The sequence below is a fragment of the Ambystoma mexicanum genome, chromosome 4q (genome assembly GCF_040938575.1).
Source record: "Ambystoma mexicanum isolate Mex_15411 chromosome 4q, UKY_AmexF1_1, whole genome shotgun sequence".
NCBI lineage: Eukaryota > Metazoa > Chordata > Amphibia > Caudata > Ambystomatidae > Ambystoma > Ambystoma mexicanum.
Window position 1 is genome coordinate 1,262,205,137 of NC_090928.1, and position 22,658 is coordinate 1,262,227,794.

General features: G+C 49.3%; 1 protein-coding gene across 2 annotated transcripts in view; it reads left to right on the forward strand.

The window, feature by feature from the left end:
- Positions 1-11,692, forward strand: part of CRIP3 (cysteine rich protein 3) — a 1,016,009-nt gene extending 1,004,317 nt beyond the window's left edge. For both annotated transcript variants that reach the window (XM_069608868.1, XM_069608869.1), the window contains one exon: positions 10,622-11,692. In XM_069608868.1, the coding sequence (XP_069464969.1) occupies positions 10,622-10,713 (92 nt within the window). In that variant the 3' untranslated portion in view covers positions 10,714-11,692. The remainder of the gene's footprint in view (positions 1-10,621) is intronic.
- The last annotated feature ends 10,966 nt before the right edge of the window (positions 11,693-22,658 follow it).

Genomic DNA, 22,658 nt, shown 5'->3' on the forward strand with positions numbered 1-22,658 from the left:
CATACTTGCTGTTCTTAGCTCAAAAGGGCTTATCTGTGTCGTCGATAAAAGTACACCTGGCCGCCATCTCCAGGTTTACACGTCAACGACATTACGCACCATTATTCAACGACCGCCTGATTAAGCACTTCCTTAAAGGGTTGTTCAGGAGTTTCCCTCCCGAGAAGAGATTTCCGCCGGTGTGGAGCCTCAATCTGGTGTTAGCGTCTCTTATGAAACCTCCTTTTGAACCAATGTCATCGTCGTCTCTAAAGTTTTTGTCCTGGAAATTGGCCTTCCTGGTGGCCATCACTTCAGCCCGACGTATTTCGGAAATCCAAGCTCTAATGGTAGACCCACCATACTTAAGATTTTTTAAGAACAAGGTGGTCCTTGCCACTAACCCACAGTTCATACCGAAGGCGCCTTCAGTGTTCCATAAAAATTCCTCTATTGTCTTACCTACGTTTTTTCCAGAGCCATGCTCGGGAGCGGAGCGCACGTTACACACATTAGACGTGAAGAGGGCTCTTAAGTTTTATCTTCATCTCACGCAACCGTTCAGGGAAACGAGGCAATTGTTCGTGGCTTATGGTCTGGGTGCTAAAGGCAAAGCCATTTCAAAGCAAGGACTGTCAAGATGGGTATCGTCTACCATTTCGTACTGCCATTCCAAGGCTGGGAAGCCTCTGTTGCGACGCCCAAGAGCTCATTCCACTAGAGCGGCGGCATCGTCGACGGCGCTGTGGTCTGGAGTCCCTCTGGGGGACATCTGCATGGCGGCTACCTGGGCGGCTACACACACTTTTACCCGCCATTACTGCCTGTCACAACAACATGCCGAAGATACTCGGATGGGGCAGGCGGTGCTTCGACACCTATTCCAATAAGGTAAGCCCCGGTTGAGGGGTTAGATCTGGTTGCAATTATGTTTGAATATTGTTCGTTCTCTATGTTAACTATTGCTGATGGGTACACGACCATAGAGAACTGGCATTGTGAGGAAAGTATGTGAGTTTGCATGCACGCCTCCTCTCTTTGGGATGGTACTGCTATGTAATCTATTCTAAGCATGTGAATCCATGAAAGATCCAATGCTGGAGAAGGGAATAGTTTCTTACCTGTAACTCCATTTCTCCAGCATTGGTATCTTTCATGGATTCACATGCGCCCGCCTGCCTCCCCTGGCCATGCAAACTGGTTCCCCCACTACTTTGGGGGCCGAAATCTGAGGGAGCGCGGGGGCGGGTCCTGTATTTATATCATGGCGTCCTGACGGCGCGGGCACGCATGATACAAAACGAGGTGGATAGGACGCATAAGCGTCGATAAAGTTTTCCTACGGGAAAGGGTCTATATATAATGTACCGGGGATTCCCAGCCTGACGACGGGGAATATTCTAAGCATGTGAATCCATGAAAGATACCAATGCTGCAGAAATGGAGTTACAGGTAAGAAACTATTCCCTTATTAAGGATGGTAAAGACGCAATGTGCGAATCTCTTCAAATTGGCATTGATGCTGCTGACAGTATCAGTAGGGCCATGGCGGCAAGTACTACAACCCGCAGATTTGCGTGGTTGCGAAAGTCTGGGTTTGCTTCAGATGTACAAGCCAGACTTTTAAATATGCCCTTTGACGGCTCTTCTTTGTTTGGTAAGAAGGCGGATGACAGTCTAGAAAAGTTAGACATCCAAAGCAGCAGCAAAATCTCTGGGAGCTGCAATCCGCCAAACGCCATATCGCCCCTCAGGAACCTCTTGGAGAGGTAAGCCTTCTCACTTTTATTCCGCATTCGGAAAAGGCAGAGGACAGTCGGTTCAAAGAGGTCAAAAAAGATTCACCCGAGGTGGACGGGGTAAAAATACAAAAGCTGCAGCAGCAGGTGCCTCTTTACCCTCTGCATCTGCATCAGCTGCCTCTAAATCACTCTGAGGACTCTCCTCACAAGACATCAATAGGGGGCAGGCTAACTCAACATCTGACGGAACGGCAGGCTATTACGTCAGATGCTTGGGCATTGGAGACAATTGCTCAGGTTCTGAAAGTTCCAGATCCGCTCCTCTTGCAGGAAATTGTAGACCTGCTGGAGAAAGGTGCCATAGAACCGGTACCTGTAGCGGAGAGGAACGAGGGCTGGTACTCCCCCCCCCCCCCCCCCCCCCCCCCCCCACCTCCCCTGCCCCCCCCTACTTGCTAATCGGAAGAAGGACGGAGGACTGAGACCTATCTTGGACTTACGAGAATCGAACAAGTTCCTCAGGAAGGACAAGTTCAAGATGTTAACTCTCTCTCAGATCCTTCAGGCCCTCCAGCTCCAGGACTGGCTGGTATCTCTGGACCTTCAGGATGCTTATTTCCATGTGCCAATCCATCTCAAACGCAGGAAATACCTGAGGTTCGCAATTGGCGGTTCTCATTATCAATTTCGAGTTCTGCCATTTGGGCTGACCTCCGCCCCGAGGGTCTTCACCAAGCTAATGTCGGTAGTGGCTGCAAGTCTAAGGAGGGAAGGGATTTACGTCTACCCCTACCTGGACGATTGGCTGATCAGAGCTGTATCTCCGGAACAAGCTCAGATCCAGCTAGATTATGTCTGCCACTTCCTTCACAAACTGGGCTTCTCCCTCAATTTAAAGAAGTCACAGATGATACCATCACAGAGACTCCAGTTCATTGGAGCGGTCCTGGACACTTCCATGGGAAAAGCCTCGCCACCAGAGGTGAGGGCTCAAGATATTCTGCAGATGGTCACCAAGTTTCAAAATGCCCAACGTCTCCCAGCCTTCGACTTTTTGAGGTTGCTAGACCTCATGGCATCCTGCATCTTCCTTGTGCCAGAGGCTCGCCTGAGAATGAGATCTCTTCAGTGGGCACTAAGAACTCAGTGGTCGCAATTCTCCGGGAGAATGACGGATCTCCTTCAGGTTCCGGACAAGGTGGCTCGAGACCTTCAGTGGTGGGCCTGTCAGGAGAACATTTTGAAAGGAGAACTGTTTTGGCAAACATGGCCGGAGATAACAGTAGTCACAGATGCCTCACTCACTCACGGGGTGGGGAGCCCATGCCAACGACTTGACCATCAGCGGTCGTTGGTCTCCATCGGAGTCCAGACTACATATCAACCTGTTAGAGCTGAGAGCAATCAGAGTAGCGCTGAAGGCTTTTCTGCCATCTGTACATGGGAAAAATGTCCTGATAATGATGGGCAACACCGTGGCCATGCACTACCTCAACAAAAGAGGAGGCGTAGGATCACTGCCTCTGTGCAGAAAGGCGATGCAGCTCTGGTTTTAGGCAATCCAAGAAGGAATCTCTCTATCAGCAGTTCACTTAGCCAGAGAGAAAAACTTGACGGCGGACGCTTTGAGCAGGCAGAGCAGAGTCTCCCACGAGTGGGAACTAGCTCAGGAAGTCCTTAAACAGATTTCTACCCTTTGGGGAACCCCTCAAGTGGATCTGTTCGCCACCAGCATCAACAGAAAGTTTGATCCGTTTTGTTCAAGAGAATTTACCCCGAGAGGAGCTCTAGGGGACGTGTTCATAGTGGACTGGGCGTTTCCAGTTCTGTACACGTTTCCTACAGTCCCCGTCATTCCTCAAATGATCAGGAGGTTGAGAAGGTTCCGGAAGGCCAAGATCCTAATTGCCCCGCACTGGGCCAGGAGAACGTGGTACCCGGACCTTCTGGACATGTCCATCTGCCCTCCAATTCGTCTTCCACTCAAGGAGAATCTTCTCTCGCAGAAGGGAGGTCAGGTTCTCCATCCAGACATCAGAACCCTCAACCTTCACACTTGGTATCTGAAAGGTTAAGATACAAGGATTGGGACCTCCCAGACGACGTCATGGAGGTGTTGCTTTCGGCCAGAAGGCCAGCAACAAAGACTTTATACCACTGCCGTTGGAGCAAATGCAGCTGGTGTAGAGAAAAGAATATCGATCCCTTTTCATGTCGTACACCAACGGTGTTATCTTTTCTACTCTATTTGGCAAATTCGAGCCTTCAGGTTGGCACTATCAAGGGCTATCTCGCAGCGCTATCGATCTTCAAGCGCACTGCAGAGGAACCATCGTATTTCAACTTACCCTTACTAATAAAATTTCTGAAGGGATTAACCAATGTTATCCTCAAAGACCATTCCAAATTCCCTTATGGGACTTAAATTTAGTCTCAAATTTCCTGATGGGTTCTCCTTTTGAACCACTCCACTCTTGTTCGCTAAGATTTCTCACCCTTAAAATTGTCTTATTGGTGGCATTGACATCTGCTAGGAGGGTGAGCGAATTACAAGCTCTATCTTGTAAACCCCCTCATACAATTTTTCATAAAGACAAAGTTGTCCTACAAGTGAAGCCTAATTTCCTCCCAAAGGTGGTTTCTGAATTCCACATCACTCAAAAGATTACCTTAGCTTCATTCTACCCCCCTCCCCATCCGGGGAAAGAGGAAGAAAGTCTACATAGGCTGGACCCAAGGCAGATTTTGAGCTTTTAGATCAGCAGACTTGCTAGGATTAGGCAAGCAGACCAACTGTTCGTATGTTACTCGGGGCACAAATTGGGATCACAGATAACAAAACAGACCATTTCCAGATGGATTATTTTGACCATTCTGGAATGTTACAAACTGGCAGGGAAAGAGCCTCCTCAAAATCTTAGGGCTCATTCAACCAGGGGTATCGCAGCCTCTTTGGCCCTCCAAAGAGGGGTACCGATTTGAGACATATGTGCGGCTGCCACATGGTCGCCTGCACATACCTTCACAAAATGTTACAACCTGGATTCCTCCTCTAGCCAAGAGACTAGATTTGGCAAAGCTGTGCTGCATTCTGTTCATTCTTGAAGGGAAATATGGCAATTTTACTCCCACTTCCAGTTAGACTCCCATAGCAGTGGTGTGTATCAAGATAAGGAATACGTCGGAGGACACAATCCCTTCGAAGAACAAGTTACTTCTCACCTGGTAACGTTCTTTCGATGGGATGTTCCTCCGGCGTATTCCTTATCGCCCCTCCCATCCATCCCCTAAAACGTCCCTTGTGGTTACAGTTTACGCTCCTTCAGGGTCAATAACCAATTAATGTAAGCAACTGTTAAACGTCAAAACTGAACTGAGCAACGGACGCTGCGTGAGTCTATTTATACGCATGATGACTTTGGCGCCGATACGGAGGCTATCGAGGGACATCGGCTCGAGGGACGTCGACGCGCAGCGACCTCTACTGAAAATAAAATTGAGGCCAGCAAGCTGGAGATGATCTATCAAGATAAGGAATACGTCGGAGGAACAACCCATCGAAAGAACGTTACCAGGTAAGAAGTAACTTGTTCTTCTACCTTCTTTCTATTCTCCACCTTATCCTGGAAAGGAAGATGATGCTACACAGGCTTGACACAAAACGTGCACTTCGTTTCTACATTTCCAGAATGTCTAAAATAAGACAAGATGCTCAACTTTTTTGTATTTATTTTTTATATATATATTTTTATTAATTACACGGTTGGAGTAGCGACAGTTGCAATTGACCAGACAACACATTCTGTATTTATACAGCACAATAAACATTGAGTCCTTCGTCTCCTATTTACTTGTCGGAGTTTCCGAAATCCACAGTACCCCCCTCCCCCACTTAAAACTCCATGTCCTTCTATACATGTCCTGCAGAGACCTGTCCACGCATATCACCCATACTCACCTGGGCCCAAATACAGTTTCGCCAGACGAGGTTTGACTGTCAGGACCGGGAATCTAAGGTCATAATCCAGTAGTGGTGACCAGATTGATTGAAATGGGTGGAGCTTCCCCTCCTTTGCAGCCATTACCTTCTCCGCCACCAGTACATCCCAGACCTTAATCCACCTTTGCCCCAGATCTGGGCCTTCTGCTGTTTTCCAACAACGGGCAATGGTAATACACGCTGCCTGCAGCAAGTGTGTTAGCAGCTTTGCCCGGGCCCCAGACTTCAGATATACCCTCTCACAAGTGGCCCCCAAGAGTAGGGTTTTCTGACACATCAGGAGTTGACTGCCCGTGATAGCTTTTATAGTCTGCAGAATGTGTTCCCCGAAGGCTCGGAATATGGGGACAGTCCCACCACATATGAAAGTAAGAGCCATGAGCTCCACATTTCTGCCAGCAGGTAGGGACAAACATAGCCTAGAATTGGTGAATCTGTGCTGGAGGGTAGTACCAGCGGAACAACAATTATAACGCACATTGTTTGTCACGCATCTGGGTGAGGCATAGCCCCTGACCCAAATCTCTGACCAGGCTACGTCAGCCAGTTGGTGGCCCAAATCTGCTTCCCATCAGGTAATGTATTCTGGACGGTGGGGTGTTGAAAGATCCTCCCTTAGAAGTCTATATAATTATTTTAATCCCGCCCTTGTCTAGATCCTCCCAGATGGTTAGTTCAAGTGGGCTCAAGGTCCGAGTAGCCTTCTGTCTTATTTTGGGGTGAGTGATCCAATGACGTATTTGAGTCTATGGGAACCTATCTTATCTCTGAGAGGTGGAATACCCTTTTACAGTCTTCAAATCAGAGCGGTTGGCCATCCGCAAACAGTTGTCCCAGATTGAGTAAGCGTGCCTCTTGCCAACGCCTAAATGCCCCCGGATGCATCCCTGGTGTGAAGGCAGGGTTACCAAGGACCGGAGAGAGTGGGCCCATACCCCGAGTGATCTTTTCCCTCCTCAATACCTCGTCCCATATCTTTAGTCATTTTTGTCGATGAGAGCAGATGCACCCATTGCTTACATATCGTATGAGAAATAAAAGGTAGAAAGCGGAGGAGAAGAGAGCTTTTGGATTGCTCAATTTCCATCCAACTAGGTGCGGGAGCATCAGCCGTCCATGTAGATAATCGGAAAAGCTGGGCTGCCTCTGCATATCTCAGTAGAACGGGAACCCCCAATCCCCCTAGCCTGGATCTCCCTATCATCACCCTCTTGGGGATTCTAGATTTTTTACCCCACCATATGAATCCCAGGAGTTTACGTTGGAGCCTTTCTAATATAGGTTTCGCGGCCTCCACTGGGTGGGAGGAACAGCAGTATAATAAACGAGGGAGACGATTCATTTTCACTGCCGTGATCCGTCCCATTGGAGAAATGTCCTGCCCCCCCCTTTTCCCAGGTCCTGTTCCAGAGCCTCAACAGTTGGCCCCATAGCGGCCTTTCAGGGACGCTGTACGCTGGACCCCTTAGTAGTCAATGGAGGTCGTGTCCCAGCCGATAGGGCAAATAGTTTGGAGGGAAGTGATATCCTGAGGTGATAGCCCCACCCCTACCACCACTGATTTCCCAAAATGTATGTCGAATCCTGCTACCTGACCGAAAGCACAGATTTCCTGGAGGACCACCTGCATGGAAGAGCGGATGTTGGTATGGATAGAAGTATATCAGCGTAATAGAGATACCTTGATGGGGGAGCTATAAACCTTTGGCCCCTGAATCGTGTTATTTTTACGTATGTGCTGGGCCATTGGTTCCAATATTAGGGCAAACCGAGAGGGGGCATCCCAGAGGTGTGTCACATGTAAAGGGGATTGAAGGGGAGTGCTCTCGGTTAACCTGGAGTGAGGTGTTCAGGGAGAAATAATTGGTGGTAATCAGTTTCCTAAATTGGGGACCAAAAGCGAATCCCTCCAGCGTTAATTGAATGAAGGACCAGTCCACTTTATCAAACACCTTTGTTGCATCCAAAGCTAGGAGGGCCAGTTCCCCTTGCTCTTAGTGGTGGACTCAATTAGGTTCACCGCCCACCTGATGTTGTCCCCCGTTTTCCTGCCCTGGATAAAACCTGTTTGGCCGGCATCGATCATTCATGGAAGGAGCCGGGCTAGGCAATTCTCCAACACCTTTGAGTAGATGTTTGCATCGATGTTCAAGTGCGAAATTGGCCTAGAAGACGCATACTCTTTAGGATCCTTGCCGGGCTTCAACAGTAGTATCGTGGTAGAGGTTTGCATAGAGGGAGTTACGCTTCCCACTTCTCGGAAAGAGTTAGAGGGCCGTTAAAGGAAAAAGCAGCTGACCACTAAAATTTATAGAATTTCAGGGAGAAACCATCTGGGCCTGGGGCTCGGGATTTCAGGGACTTAAATTACTGCCTCCACTACTTCCTGTCGAATCGGGGTGATCAACTTGTTGATTACACAGACCATATGTTGGGTATGGCAGTCATAAAACAAAATGTATCTAGGTGAATCATCCTAGGAATCTTGGAATGCTACATATTAGCTGGAAAAGATCTTCCTGAGGGTCTCGGAGCACATTCAGGGACATGGCTACTTCCTCTGCCTTACAAAGGGGAGTACCAATTCAGGATATTTGCACGGCTGCAACATGGTCCTCCGTTCACACTTTCACCAAGCATTATAGTCTGGACTCTTCCTCAGACCAGGAAGGTGTTTTTGGAAAGGCAGTGGGAGGACACAATCCATTCGAAGAGCAAGTTACTTACCCATGGTAACGTTCTTTTGACTGGATGTTCCTCCCACTTATTCCTAATAGCCCTTCCCAGCCTACCCCGCAGTAGAATTTACATGTCATTGCAGCTTACGCTCTTTCAGGGCGAGTAGCTGCGGGCGTAGGATAAACCAATACACTTAAAAACAGAACTGAAGCCAACGGTCGCTGCGCACACCTTATGCCATCAATAACGTTGACACTGAGACGGAGGCATTTGAGGGACACCCAAACGGAGGCCCTTGAGGGACACTGAGTCAACAGGCATCGATGTACAGCGCCCCTGCTGGAAAAATGGTCTGAAGTAGCTTAAGCTGGATACAGGGATATCAAAAGATGAGGAATATGTGGTTGGAACATCCAGTTGAAATAACGTTACCATGGGGAAGTAACTTGTTCCTCTGTGCTGGTGGTGGATCTGGAGCGCTGGTCGATGCATCTCAGGCGGCTTTAGTGAGTGCAGCGTGACAACAGTCAGTGTGTGCAGCCGGTCGCGGTTCGAGGGCTTGACTGCCTCAAATGTCCTTAAAAGAATGACGCTGGTTGATGCTGCTTGTGGCATTCCTCCTAGCTACTTTGCAGGGCTTGTCGTCCTTTAAAGTGGATGGCCCAAAGCTGAGGAGAGTGTTTGCAGGCAACAGCCTTGTCCTTTGTTCAGAGACTCTCTGCCCCCTTGGAAGCTTGCTGGTATAACCCAACAGGGCACGCTGTGTGCTGACTGGGTACTGGTTCTAGAGCTGTTGGGCGGGTCCTCGGAGTCCGGTATCTCTCTGTTTCCTGGGAGATATTTAGGGGAGGTCCTGGGAGATATTTAGGGGAGGGATCTTGCTTCCCTCTTGGAAATCCTGGCCTTCATTCACTGGCAGAAGCTTGAAGGCAGACTGTACTTTCAGCAACGGTCCAAATGAGTCCTCCTTACTCCTTTCAAAGTCATCGGATGATCTGCCAAAAGAGGTGCCCAACCCTCTTTTAAAGCCAATTGAGCCCCAGTGATTGGTGAAGGCTAAGCCTACCTTAATGACCCAATCTTGTGTCCCCATCAACAATCTTTTGTCATGCTTAGGTCATAACCATAGTGTTTTGCAACAGGAAAGGTAAGGGGTGACACCATGTACTACTAATTCCCACCCATCTTCCTGTCTGTTGTGGATCAAAGTGTCTCTCTGGTTAATTGAGCTCTTTGTTACTCCTGATCAATGTGCAGGTCTCCCTTGAAGTTTATGGCGAGAACAGACTTTCTGTCTCCATACTTCTTCCCTCTGAAAGGGGGGAAGGGGTTCCCTGTAGGGGTTGCCTACTGTAAACAGTTGTCCCAGACATGACATTCACTGCCCTTCATACATAGGGGTGGGAGTTAGCTTCAAGTTGACATTTTGCATATCAAAGAGGTCTCAGTTCTGTGACCAGGCCTCTTCGCAGGCCTGCTTTTGTTCAACTCTCATCAGTATGCTTTGCCAACACACAGAATTTAAAAATAGGTAATGCAGATCCACGGAGCCGTTGATATTTTGATTAGGCTGGCCATGGCCGGAGGAAGGTGTTGCCTTCCCTCTTCTTGAGATGGTTTGAATTACCCTGTGTCGGTCACATTCCAGCTGAACATGACAGGAGGACTGCGTCGGTAGGCTGTGTCCCCCAGAGTACACTTGACTATGTGTTTGTTGTGCTGTGAGCATTGGGAAATGTATGTGGATTGGCCCCACACATTTCCGGAGGTTTATCTACCAACATTAAATTTCTTAAAAATAAAATATCAAAACCACCCAGTCGAGTGCACACTTCCCGCGTGGCTGGTCGATTACTCACAATTGGACGCATCAGTTTCAATTTGCTTTGTGCTAAATGAAATGTTTTGTATTTTGCTATGTAATGAAGGCAATGTATTTTCCCAAATTAAATGTTTTATTTTATATGCGATGAAAGTAATTTATATTGTGTGCTTTAGTGGATTGATATGAATCGATTGTAATGTAATTGCATTTTATATTTTTCTTCCTTCTTTCTTGCTTTGCAAAGGTTATTTAATTAACCAAATGCAAATAAACTGTAACTGCTGCAACACATGGTGCATTGCTTTTCTGATTTACAAGTCAGAAATATGTATGAATAACCTGACAAACTTTCTAGCCATACACCTGTTTAAAAAAATGTTTTCCGTCTTCTCGCAGGCTCTACGGTCGATTCGGAGTTCTACACTACGTACACGTTTGTCGAAGGGGGAGCGGCACTCATAGGGTTGATTCACTTGCCCACTAATTGACCCTATTATGATGGCAGTATGGTCAGGATTAAACCTTTTTGTTGCATCCTCTGAACCTTTTCGGACCAAAGGACTTCGATTTTGTGGAAGGATGGGGAAGTCCTAAAGATGCAATGGTTTCTACTAATCATCTACAAGCTGACATCTTCTTTCAAAGTCAAGGCGATGTCCATACTCTTCCAACTCCCTAGAGTGAAATGCTTTCCCTGGCTAGGCATTAACACCAACATTTGCAGAAGAGCCTGCAAGATGAAGTGTTCTAGCTAGTTCAGGGTCAACATCCCTCACCTCCCCCTACGCATGGCAACCACTGCCTTTCATCAGACTACCACAAAGGTTGGAGTCTTCTGAAACTGCTTTAATTACCACTTTCACTGCCCTTAAGACATGTATGCATGCCCTAATTCAATTTACAAGGGATATTGCTCAGGTTTAATTCTCAGCACTGGTTTGGACATCAATGGTATACGAATAGCGAAAGCAGATGGCCCGTTTCTCTCGCTGTGTTAAATATTCACAATCTTCAACACCTGATCTTGGGACCAACTGTTGCATTTGCAATCACAGACAGTGATTGGTGGGGTTAATTTGTTATTTTGATAGGTTGGCCGCAACTGCGTTAAATAGTGATGTTCCTCATATTGTAAGAATGCATAATATATTTCATTGACATATGGCACTTTGGCGGTAGGGGGAGGTTCAACTGGCCATGATTTGGACTCCTACTTGCCCATGCATCCTTGTCCCTTTTCATTGAATAAATGTAAGTTTACTGGAAGGAGGTGGGTGTTTTTTAGGATTGACTCTCTGCTCCTGAATTGATAGTATTCGAACTGTGCTCACAATTGCATGTTTTATTCTGGATTTTTGGGTTTGTTCCCTTAACACATTATTATTCTATCATGGATTTTTTATTACAATATATATTTTTGGGAATTTAAAATTTTGCAACTCCTAATAAAGTTAAATCAGGAAAATATTTCATGTTGTGTGATCATTATATTGAGCTTTACCACTTAAAAGTAACTACCTTGTAACTTACTTTACAAAGAACTGCAAATTTGCACCCCTTATGCATAGATGAGACAACCTTGCTTTTGAACACTGTACACATATTGTTGTTTTCTCGACCAAAGAGCCCCTGCTTTCAAGCATCTCTTGATGGACAACTGATTTACTTGAACATGTTTCTCTATTCGACCAGTAGGTGCCCTCATATCTGTCAAAACAATTGAAACTGCCATTTTTAGTTTTGGAACATAATGAGGATAAAACATTTGGTTGCAAGTGGGTAAAGGGGGATGAAATTGAGGGCTGAAAATTCACCATGTTTCTCATTTCCCTCCACCCCCGACATCCCACGACCAGTAAAGCACGAGGCAGGGGCTATAAGGGGCCGCACACTACTACTACTCCTCCAGATATGGCAATTTAAGCTTTACTGTTACAAATAACATGTGCTCAGAGCATTTGGAGAACTGCGCTACTATGAATATAATAATATCCATTTATGGATAATAAATAATTTTCACTGACTGTCCTCTATACAGACTTTGGTCTACCTGTGCAATTCTTTCATGCCCCCTTGATGGCCCATCATGGTATGTTATCTTTTCCATTGTAATCATTTTATTAACCTTTTCATTTAACCACTTATCTTTGCATTGTATTTACTTATTCATGTGAACAAAATCTATGTCATTATGTTGTGGTTTCTTTTTCACTTGACTTAGTTTAAATGTTCACACTTGCATGTATTTGCAATATATAATTCCATGAATGGAATTTATTTACAATTGTCCAGCCTTAAGAACGACTTAGCGTCGAAACACGTGTCGCATAAACTAACACGCATAACTTGGAATGGACTTTGGCCATGCACTTTAATGATCACCAAGCATACTAAGATCTCGTTATCAGACTTATTGGCTATGCGCGAATTACTTCACACCAACTTCTGATTCTTATGTTTTCATGTACATTGCACTATTGCTGTAGCCTACTCGTGGCACCTCTTTCCACTTCTTTGCTACTTTTCCGCACACCCTTTCCAACCTATCAAAATACGCTTCCACCTTAGCATACCTTCACCACACAGGGTGGCTGTTTACTCAATTTTCAAGTTTCTGCTCCTTTTCAAGTCTATTCATGGCCTACACCCCCACTACCTGACGGAAAACCTTTCTCTTATTGAACACAGGAGAGCACATAGGGCAGACAGTTGGCAGGGACCCTGCACTGCTCACCAGTGACGTGCTCCTTAGGCCGTGCATGCTGCCTCTCTAGTATCTCTCCCTGGGTCCTGCCTGACAAACTGGGTTCCCTTTAGTAAAGACAATACTTTTGAGTTTTGCTAATGCATGTTCCTTCCAGTAATGCTTGCTTTACCGGCTGTTGAAGAAAAATGCAGGTATAGGCAAAGGAAGGACTCAAAGACTGTTGATGGGAAGTGTAATTAGTGCATCTCCATGGAAGAGGAAGAAGTATACTGATTTGAGAACGAATAGTACTAGGCTTCATTTTGTTCAGAGAAAAACTGCATTTTTAATTATATACTTGCAGGCACAATGGAGAGATGAAACTTGGCAAGAAATGCTGCATTTACTGACAGGTCAATAACTAGCAAGTTATTTAGAAATATGCATACACTTCTAAAGGTATACCCATGTTTCACAAACCTAAGCAGCTTCAAACGATTGTAACTGGGGGCTGTGTACTACTTGTGCTTCGATCAGTCAATGCGCTCCACAATTGCTTCAAGCACCGGGAAGCACGTTTCCCTGGGCCACCACTTTCCTCAATCAAGAACTTCATGAAAGCAATAGCGGCCAAGCGAAGTTCCTCTATCGCTTTCTCCCTCTGCATCCTATCTAGTTGACACTTTCCCTTGCACTACCGGCACAATGAATGCTGGAGGGTAGAAGCTCATCTGTTATACCGTGAGCAACCCTATGGATCAATGTCAAGTTGCTAATGTCTGTTCACTCTGTGGTCCGCATATCTCTTGCCAGAGTTCTCTAAAGTGAAGCACTGATGTTGCATCCCTCCATAATGGCGTTTCCATTGTTACCAGGGCTCACCAGAGAGGATATTTAGTCACTGGACCAATACTATCCGAGTGCTGTAAGTGGCTACTTTGCACGTCTACATCAGTACCAAACGTCTGTACTGCTAGGCCATTCAGAACCTTCGGCTATGTTGCAGATAATAGTAAAAACACTGTGGCAATATTTAAGCAATATGACCCGAGCGGCGGGGGCATTAACGAAGGCCCCGGGGCATTACCTGAGTCGGTAATGCCCCCGCCGCGAGGGTCATATTGCTATTAGTACCCCGGCCCTCATTATGTGCGTGACCGGGGCACTAAAAGCATTTTTTTCTGTCTCGAAACGCTGCAGCGTTTCGGGACAGAAAAAAAAAAAACAACCAAGAAAATGGCCGCCATGCAAAGGGAAGACTGAGTCCGTTTCCCCTTTCCATGGCGGCCATCGGGAGCGTACGCGCTGGGAACACAAGTGTTCCCAGCGCGTACGCCCCTGAAAAAGAAGCAGAAGGTAAGTGGGATTGGGAGGGAGGGGAAGAAAAGAAAGAAAATACGTACCTGCGTCCCCGGCGGGGGACTATGGAAGCTTCCAGCCGTGTGGAGGCGTGGAGCGGGGGATAGCCCCGCTCCAAGTCTCCACACTGCTGGAGGCTGCTATCATCCCCCACCGGGGATGCAGGAGCAAGCAGGTAAGTGGGGTGGGGAGGGCAGGGAGGAGGGAGGGAAGGGAAGAAAAAAAAGAACCTTACCTGAGTCCCCTGCAGGGGACGAAGGCAGCCTCTGTCGTGTGGAGGCTCGGAGCGGGGATGGCCCCGCTTTGAGCCTCCTCATTGGCTGAGGGGCTGTCACGCCCCCCCGCCGAGGACAAGGCAGCTGGAATCCCGGCCGAGAATTGAAGGATTCTCGGTCGGGTAAGGACCCGGCGAGAGCCAATCAGAATGCGTGTTGCATTCTGCTTCGCTCTCGCCGGGTACTAATTTTCTATATACAATGCCCTAGCTCATGTTCTTGCGGGTTCGCAGGTGGCTAACTCCATGGCAATTCCAAGGGCAGGGAAGGACCCATCGCTGGTAGTGATTGCAAACAAGATTGTCTTTTCCTGTTGACATTCAGGCTTCGTGTTCCTGAACCTCTGAGCTTTCGGTTATGAGATCAACTTGGACTATTTTATTTGCGTTTTGTAAAGCTCACAAATACAAGTATTTTCAACAGCATTAGGTTAGTAGAGATGTTAAGAGGAGTGACTTGGGTTCTCCAGCATGGGGTCTGGCATGGATTCACATGCTCAAGAATATTCCCCGTCGTCAGGCTGGGAACCCTCGGTAAAGAAAAAATCAGTTTGTTTAGTTTCTGAACTGTCTTTCTCCTAATAACCAATCACTGGTCTCTGGGTCATACTGCCTCCAGCCAATGACTGCCCTCTACCTAAGCCCCTCCTCTGGCAGCCATCCTCAGATTTTTACTGCACGTTCAAGTGTTGGGAGTCCTCGTGCTATGGCTCTCAAGCTTTTACTGCGTTTTGCGATTAATTAGAGTGTAATCTCATTTTTTCGGTCAATTGACCCTCAAGCTCCACCGTCTCTACTTCTGATCAACGGGGACCCGTTTCGGAATTTTCTACGCACCTCAAGGGCAAAGTTTTCGTCGACTTCCGCTTCTTTGAGGATTCCAGAAGATCTTTGAGGGCTACCCCGCGTGGACATGGCTCAGGACAAAGGAAACATGACGCTCAGATCCAAGCTGTTCAGGAGCTGCAATGGATGCGGATTGCACAATGTCTTCGAGGACTAACATTCTAGATGCCACTACTGCCTTCACGAAGACAAAACGCACGTGGAGAAGAACTGTGCATTTCGCAAGAACATGTCGGAGCGGACTATGAAGGATCGGTGCATCCGCCTCACCAACTGGCTGGAAGGAAAGAGTCCAGCGGTAGGTGAGAAGAAGTCCAAGCGGTCTTCTAAGACCTTTGAGGGCGCTCCGGCGGCCCAACAAATGGCAAAGCACCGCAAGTCTGCGGGCACCAGGAGCACCGATCGGTCTGGCTCCTCGGCTGCCAGGCAGGGTGCACTTTCACTGACGCCATCAACCGCAAGCCAACGCTCTGGCTCTGGGAAGAGGAAATCGGAGAACCCTGGTAAGCTTCGGAAGAAGTCCCGGTCGATACCGACAGAGACAGCCGAGGGGGAGCGAGGCGGTGACCCACCCCCCCAATGTGAAGGCCTCAAGCGCGTCCAAAGTTGTGAAGGCCTTGATTCACGCAGCTAAGGCCTCTATCGAGGGAGTCGTGGCAGCCCTGGCGAAGCCTGTGGAGGCTACCCCAGTGGAGACGACCTTGGGGCCCAGAGTTTCCCTGCCACCGCAGAGGGAATCCTCTTTTCAACCCATCGATAAGACCCCTGTGAGAACCCCGGTGGAAAAAGAGGGGGAGGGCCCGGTGGCCATCATGGACACGGATACAGCCTCTGAAGAGGAGTTGGCTGGAGTCGTGAAGATCCTGAACAAGAAGTTCGAGGAGGTCCGGTCCCACGGGAGGGATCCCGACGAGGCGGACGACGAAAGCGACGGTGGTGCTGATGAGGATCCCGTGGAGGCGGACGATTCCACTCCCCAACTGTCGCACCCGTCGCAGCCGGTACCTGGGTCACAGGACAACTCGGGAGCAATCTTGATGGCGATCAACTCCTTGTGTACGGAGATGAGGACAAGGTTGCCCTTAACCCCAACGGACGATCCAGCAGAGCCTGGACCGTCGGGAAGACCTCCAAGCAAGCGGAGGAGAGTTCACACCCGCCCTTCCGACCTTCACGGCCCTCGCAGCCTTCATCTCCTTCCCCTGATCCGAGGGATGACACAAGAACAGAGGCGGCCACGACAGGGACGGATGAGGACAGTGGTGACGACGGGATGGGCCTTCCAGCACCACCTCCTCGGGCCTCCCCGCCCGACGAAATTGGCTCCTTCCACGCCATGATCGGCAGGGCATCCGAGCTCTTCCAGCTCTGCCCCGAAGAACAGAAGAAGGAAGGCTTCCTCGATCAACGGCGTGAGTACAAGAAGAAGACGGTCCTCTCCGTCCCGTTCCTTGATGACTTCTGGGACGGGGGGCTGTCACTCCTGAAGAACCCGTCCACAACTCCTGCCAAGAGAGACCGGTCCGCCCCCATGTGCCTTAGGGCACAGCCGACCCCAGATTCGGTCATCTCGGAGGCGGCCAAGAAGGAAGCGGCGGGGGCGCCGGCTTCGACCTCCCCGTCGCACGGCGAGGGGAAGAAACTGGACGCTATGGGACGACACGTCATCTCGTCGGTGACTACGATTAAAGCGGCCAACGCCCTCGCGATTGTGGCCCGCTGCGACAGGGAGCTGTGGTTTAAGATCGCTCCTCTGCTGGACTTCCTCCCGGATGACAAGAGGGCTGAGGCCCTGTAGATCCTGCAGGAAGGTGAGGTGGTGTCGGACCACGCCATAACAGTGGCCACGGACATTGCTGACACTGGTTTCCGCCAGATGGGCAACAGTGTTTGCCTTTGCCAGCGTGGTTGGCTCAAGGCAACCGATTTCCGCCAGGACGTGCAAACCAGAGTTTTGGACCTGCCTTTCGATGGGAACAACCTTTTTGGCAAGACAGAGGACGAGTCACTGCAGGCCATCAAGGCCAACACGGAGACGGCTCGGCCTTGGGAGTTTTGCAGCAACGACGGCCGCCCTTTCGGAACTCCGGAGGCAAGCAAGGTGCCTCCAAAGGATTCGGCGGCGGCTCCTCCTGTACGTACCGCCAGGCGGCCCGCTCCTCATTGCAGGAGGCCTACAAAGGACGCGGCAAGTCAGTAGGATCTCGTCGTCGCCAAGGAGGCCAAGACGGCAAGGCCACTACCAAGCAGGACTGAACCGGCCATTGCGCTGGGCCCCCAACTGAGCACCCCGGTAGGGCCGGCTGGCGAAGTTCGTCAGCGCGTGGGAGTCCATCTCCACCGACCGATGGGTGTTGGAAGCCCTGGCCCGCGGGCACACTCTGGAGTTTCTAAAGAAGTGCCCCCGCATTCCACCCGTGGCCAGGAAGGAAAACCACGTCCCTCAACTGCTGCTGGAAGTAAGGGCGATGCTGAAGAAAAGAGCCATCAAGCTCGTCCCAAAGAGGCTCCGGGGCTCCGTAGTGTACTCAGAATACTTCCTCGTAAGAAAGATCGGCGGCTGGCGACCCATCCTGGACCTTTGTTGTTTAAACAAGTACATCAAGTCCCAGAAGTTCCGGATGGTCACCCTCCAGCACGTGCTGGGGCAGATGGAGGAAGGCGACTTCCTATCGTCACTGGACTTGGAGGATGCCTACTTCCACATCCCCATTCTAAAAGGGCATCAAAAGTTTCTCAGATTCGTAGTCCAAGGGCGGCACTACCAGTTCAAGGCCCTTTCGGATTGAAGTCGGCAACCAGGGTGTTCACCAAGTGCCTGGCACCAGTGGCGGTGCGGCTGGGCCTGCAGGGGATCCACGTCTACCCCTACCTGGACGACTGGCTCATCCGAGCAAGGACAGCAGAACTCGCCGTCGAGCACCCAGCGAAGACCGTCCAACTGCTCACCAATCTGGGATTTTACATGAACTTCATGAAATCCCGTCGCAAGTCGCACTGTTCCTGGGAGCCAGGCTCGACACAGTGGTGCGATTGTCCTCCCCATTGGAGGAAAGGACGAAGGCCATCCTGGGCAAGGTGCAATGGCTGTCGACCATGGACGTGGCCAGGGTGAGGTCCATCAAGTCCCTTCTCGGCATGATGTCCTCATGCATCTACCTCGTGCGCCTGTGCAGGCTGCTGATGCGTCCACTGCAGGAGTTCCTCGACGCCCATTGGATGCAAGCAGCAGGCAGCTTCGAAGACAGGATCTCGCTCAACGAGACCTTCCGCCAAGCGATCCGGTAGTGGGGCACCCGTGCGCATCTGCCGGCAGGTGTGGATTTCCAGACCGTGGAACATCAGGAGACGGTGACAACGGATGCCTCCCTGGAGGGATGGGGAGCGCACACCAGAGATCTCCACGCAAGAGACCTTTGGCTCCTTGAGGAGAGGACACTGCACATCAACGTCCTGGAGCTCCAAGCCATGTCCTGGGCCCTCAGGTCCTTCCTTCCGTCCCCCGAGGGCAAGGTGGTGAGGATCTTCATCGACAACACCACCACGATATTCTAGATCCGGAAGCAGGGAGGCACCAGATCCCCAGCCCTATCCAAGGAGGCCCAGGATCTGTGGCACTGGGCCGTCGCCCAAGGGATGTTTCTGGTACCCTTCCACCTGGCAGGAATAAAAAACACCATCGCCGACTCACTCAGCGGGGTTCTGCGCTTGTACCATGTGGTAGGATCAATTGGATCTGCTATTCCAACGATAGGTCGATCTGGGGATTGCCCCATTCGCGACGGCGACGAACACCAAGTGCCAGAGGTTTGCCAGCAGGTTTCCCCAGCCGTGGAGCATGGGCGATGCCTTCTCATTCCTATGGGACGGCCTGTTCCTGTATGCGTTCCCGCCGTTGTGCTGCGACTCATCAACCAACTCAGACGCTCCCGGTGCAGGATGATCCCCGTCGCACCAGCGTGGCCAAGACAGATCTGGTTCCCGAACCTTCTGGACAGGTCAGCGTCCCCCCCAGTCAAACTGCCGACAGACGCGGAGCTCCTCGCCAGAGAAGGAGGCGCCATCCTCCACCACGACCCGGGGTCGCTGAACTTGCAGGCCTGGCGCCTGCAGCACTGGAGTTTGGAGGGTCTGATATCCCGGCGGACTGCAAGGAGGTGCTTTCAAAGGCCAGGGCGTCCTCAACTCTCAAGTGCTATGGACACAAATGGAAGAGGTTTTCTGTCTGGTGCTGGGCACAGAAGATTAACCCTCTGCGGATTACAGCCCCTCAGGTGCTGCTGTACTTATTATAGCTGGCCAAGGCGGGGCTGGCCCATGCCTCCAAGATCCATCTGGCGGCTATCTCTCGCTATACCAGAACTCCAGGGAGCTCATCCCTGTGGTCCCATGGCCTGGTGAAGGAGTTCATGAAGGGCCTGTTCAGATCGCTCCCTCCGGTGAAGGCTCCGGCCCCGGTGTGGGAGCTCAACGGGGTGCTGACCAGGCTCATTGGGCCGCCATTCGAGCCTCTGCATTCGGCACCATTGAAGTTCCTGTCGTGGAAAACAGCGTTTCTTGTGACCATCACCTCCGCACGACGAGTGGGAGAGATCCAGGACGCACCCCTCCTTCATGCCCAAGGTGCCGTTGGACTTCCATCTCAACGAGCCCTTAGTGTTACCTGTTTTCTTCCCGTCGCCTTCGTCGCTGGCCGAGAGGACTTTGCACTCGCTGGATGTAGCTAGAGCGCTGAAGTTCTACATGAACCGCACAAAGAGTTTTTGGAAGACATCACAGCGGTTTGTGAACTTTGGACCTGTGAACCAAGGGAAGGCCCTCTCGAAGGCTTCCATTTCCAGATGGCTCTCCGGCTGCATCATGCATTCTCACCGGTTGGCAAACCGACCATTGCCCGGCCGTCCGAGAGCCCACTCGACCAGAGCGATCGCTGCTACCACAGCGTTCCTATCTAGTGTGCCCCTGCTGGACATCTGCAGGGCTGCTACGTGGCGGTCGACGCACACCTTCACAAGATACTACTACGTCGACTGGGATTCCAGGGAGGAGTCCAGAGTCGGCCAGGCAGTGCTATGCAACCTGTTCGCCTGAAGGTGGGCCTGGTGAGGAGGTAAGAGATGCTTAATGTTGAGTTGATGAAATGCTTAATGTTGAGCCTTGCCACCTCCTGTGGTTGTGCATGTGTGTACTGCTATGTTTTCTTGTATTCATGAGCATGTGAATCCATGCCAGACCCCATGCTGGAGAAGGAACAAGTTACTTACCTGTAACTGTTGTTCACCAGCATGGGTCTGGCATGGATTCACATGCAAACCCTCCTTCCTACCCCTCTGCGGCTCTTCACTTGGTCCTACTGCCACTTTACGTGCTACCAAATCTGAGGATGGCTGCCAGAGGAGGGGCTTAGATAGAGGGCAGTCATTGGTTGGGGGCAGTATGACCTAGAGACCAGTGATTGGTTATTAGGAGAAAGACAGTTCAGAAACGAAACTGATTTTTTCTTTACCGAGGATTCCCAGCCTGACGGGGATTATTCATGAGCATGTGAATCCGTGCCAGACCCATTCTGGAGAACAACATTTACAGGTAAGTAACTTCTTCCGTAGCCGAGGATAGCGATCTGAGTTTGTCAATGTTTGTGAGTAAACAGAGCCACACAATCAGTCTTTGTTTTGGATGCCTATGACATGGTGTGGCATCCAGCTTCCCTCAGCTCCATAGTTAAATTATGCATAAGATATAGCAGTTCCTCTTAAGGCATTTCTCCTTCCATGGCAGGCAGCTTCCACATGCTTCTGGCACACCTCTGACCAACCACTTCCCATCCCTTCATAAAGGATTACTTTTTTGTAAAGTGTTAGAAGGTTAATGGCATCATGGCAATGATGGTTTATTTCACTGACTTCATCAAGGAGATTCATCAACCTCTAGCTGATCCCCCACAGCACATCTTCCAGTTACTTTTGTGCAACCTCATTTACGGTTATTGTGGCAGTGCCTTCGGGAGTTCTTCACCAAAGGTCTCTATGTATTGTTGGGTGTTCTGTTCGCCCTCTTTTCTCCAACTTAACAGCAAGCTACCACAGCCTACATCTCATCCAGTAACCTACCTAGAGTGTGGCTGAGATGTCTATCATCCTTCATTGTCATGTGTGTTACATGACCCTGTGGGAGGCCTCACGGACGTTCTTTGCATCGCAGGGCATGAGCAGTCTCCAGCTAAACCTGCTGTCCTTGCCTCCATTTGGGTTTGCATAGGTGATCATACTGAAGTATGCAATACAAAAATGTCGATAAAAGGCTAGCATGATGAGCGAGAAACATCTTTCAGTGGCAGCAGTTGACAAAGTAATGGTAACCATATACATGCCTCTCACATTTGAGGCTTGCTGACTTCTCGCACACAAATGCAGCTATCTTTTATTAGTAGCAGCCAAACCATGGGGCTCATCAGCCACATGGTAGTTTCTTTCCCAACCAGACTGTGTACCACAACTCCACCATTCAATTGTACTTGACAAGTGCTGATAAATTTCGGGCTGTTTGCAGCCAGATGCTTTGGATAGAGATGGCTGATTTCTTTTGTTATAGTTTTATGAAGTTGTTCGGACAGTATTATAATAAGGATTTCAAAGGCACGGTACACTGCAGATCAGGACTCTTTCTACTGGCCGCGCACAATTAAAACACTTTGATTTTATTTATTACGAATTAGGTTTGAGAAGGCACCCAACCCGTCTCACACCCACCTTTACAAACACCCCGGGTCAGAATGGACCATGAACCAGGCCGGTGTGTAATAATACAATATTTATTTATTTTTTAATTACAATGAAAATCACACATTTAATATAGGGCAGCAATCACCAGTGTGGTGATAATTGCAATGTAATTTGATAGAATACACTTAGTTTGACCTTTGATACATAAGATGTATAATGCACAATTGAATACCAGCAAGATTATTTTTTTGGAAGGAATTTTCTGATAGCACCACAGTTACTAATTCCCCCTGCAACGCTCCCTTAAACCCCTGTTAACCAAATTTTGTAGGGTAGAAAGGAGTAGCAAGGAGTCAGGTATACTAGGCAACAAACAGAATGCAAATCCAACCTTCCCCCTCTGAATGGGAGACAAAATTGTATTGAAACCTTTAAAATGGAGCAAAATAGCACTCGGAATTACTAAATACTTGTTTTACATGTGTGGTTGAATGAATGAGGTAGAAATGAGTATAGCAGTATCAGAGATGTAAGAACAGTAACAAA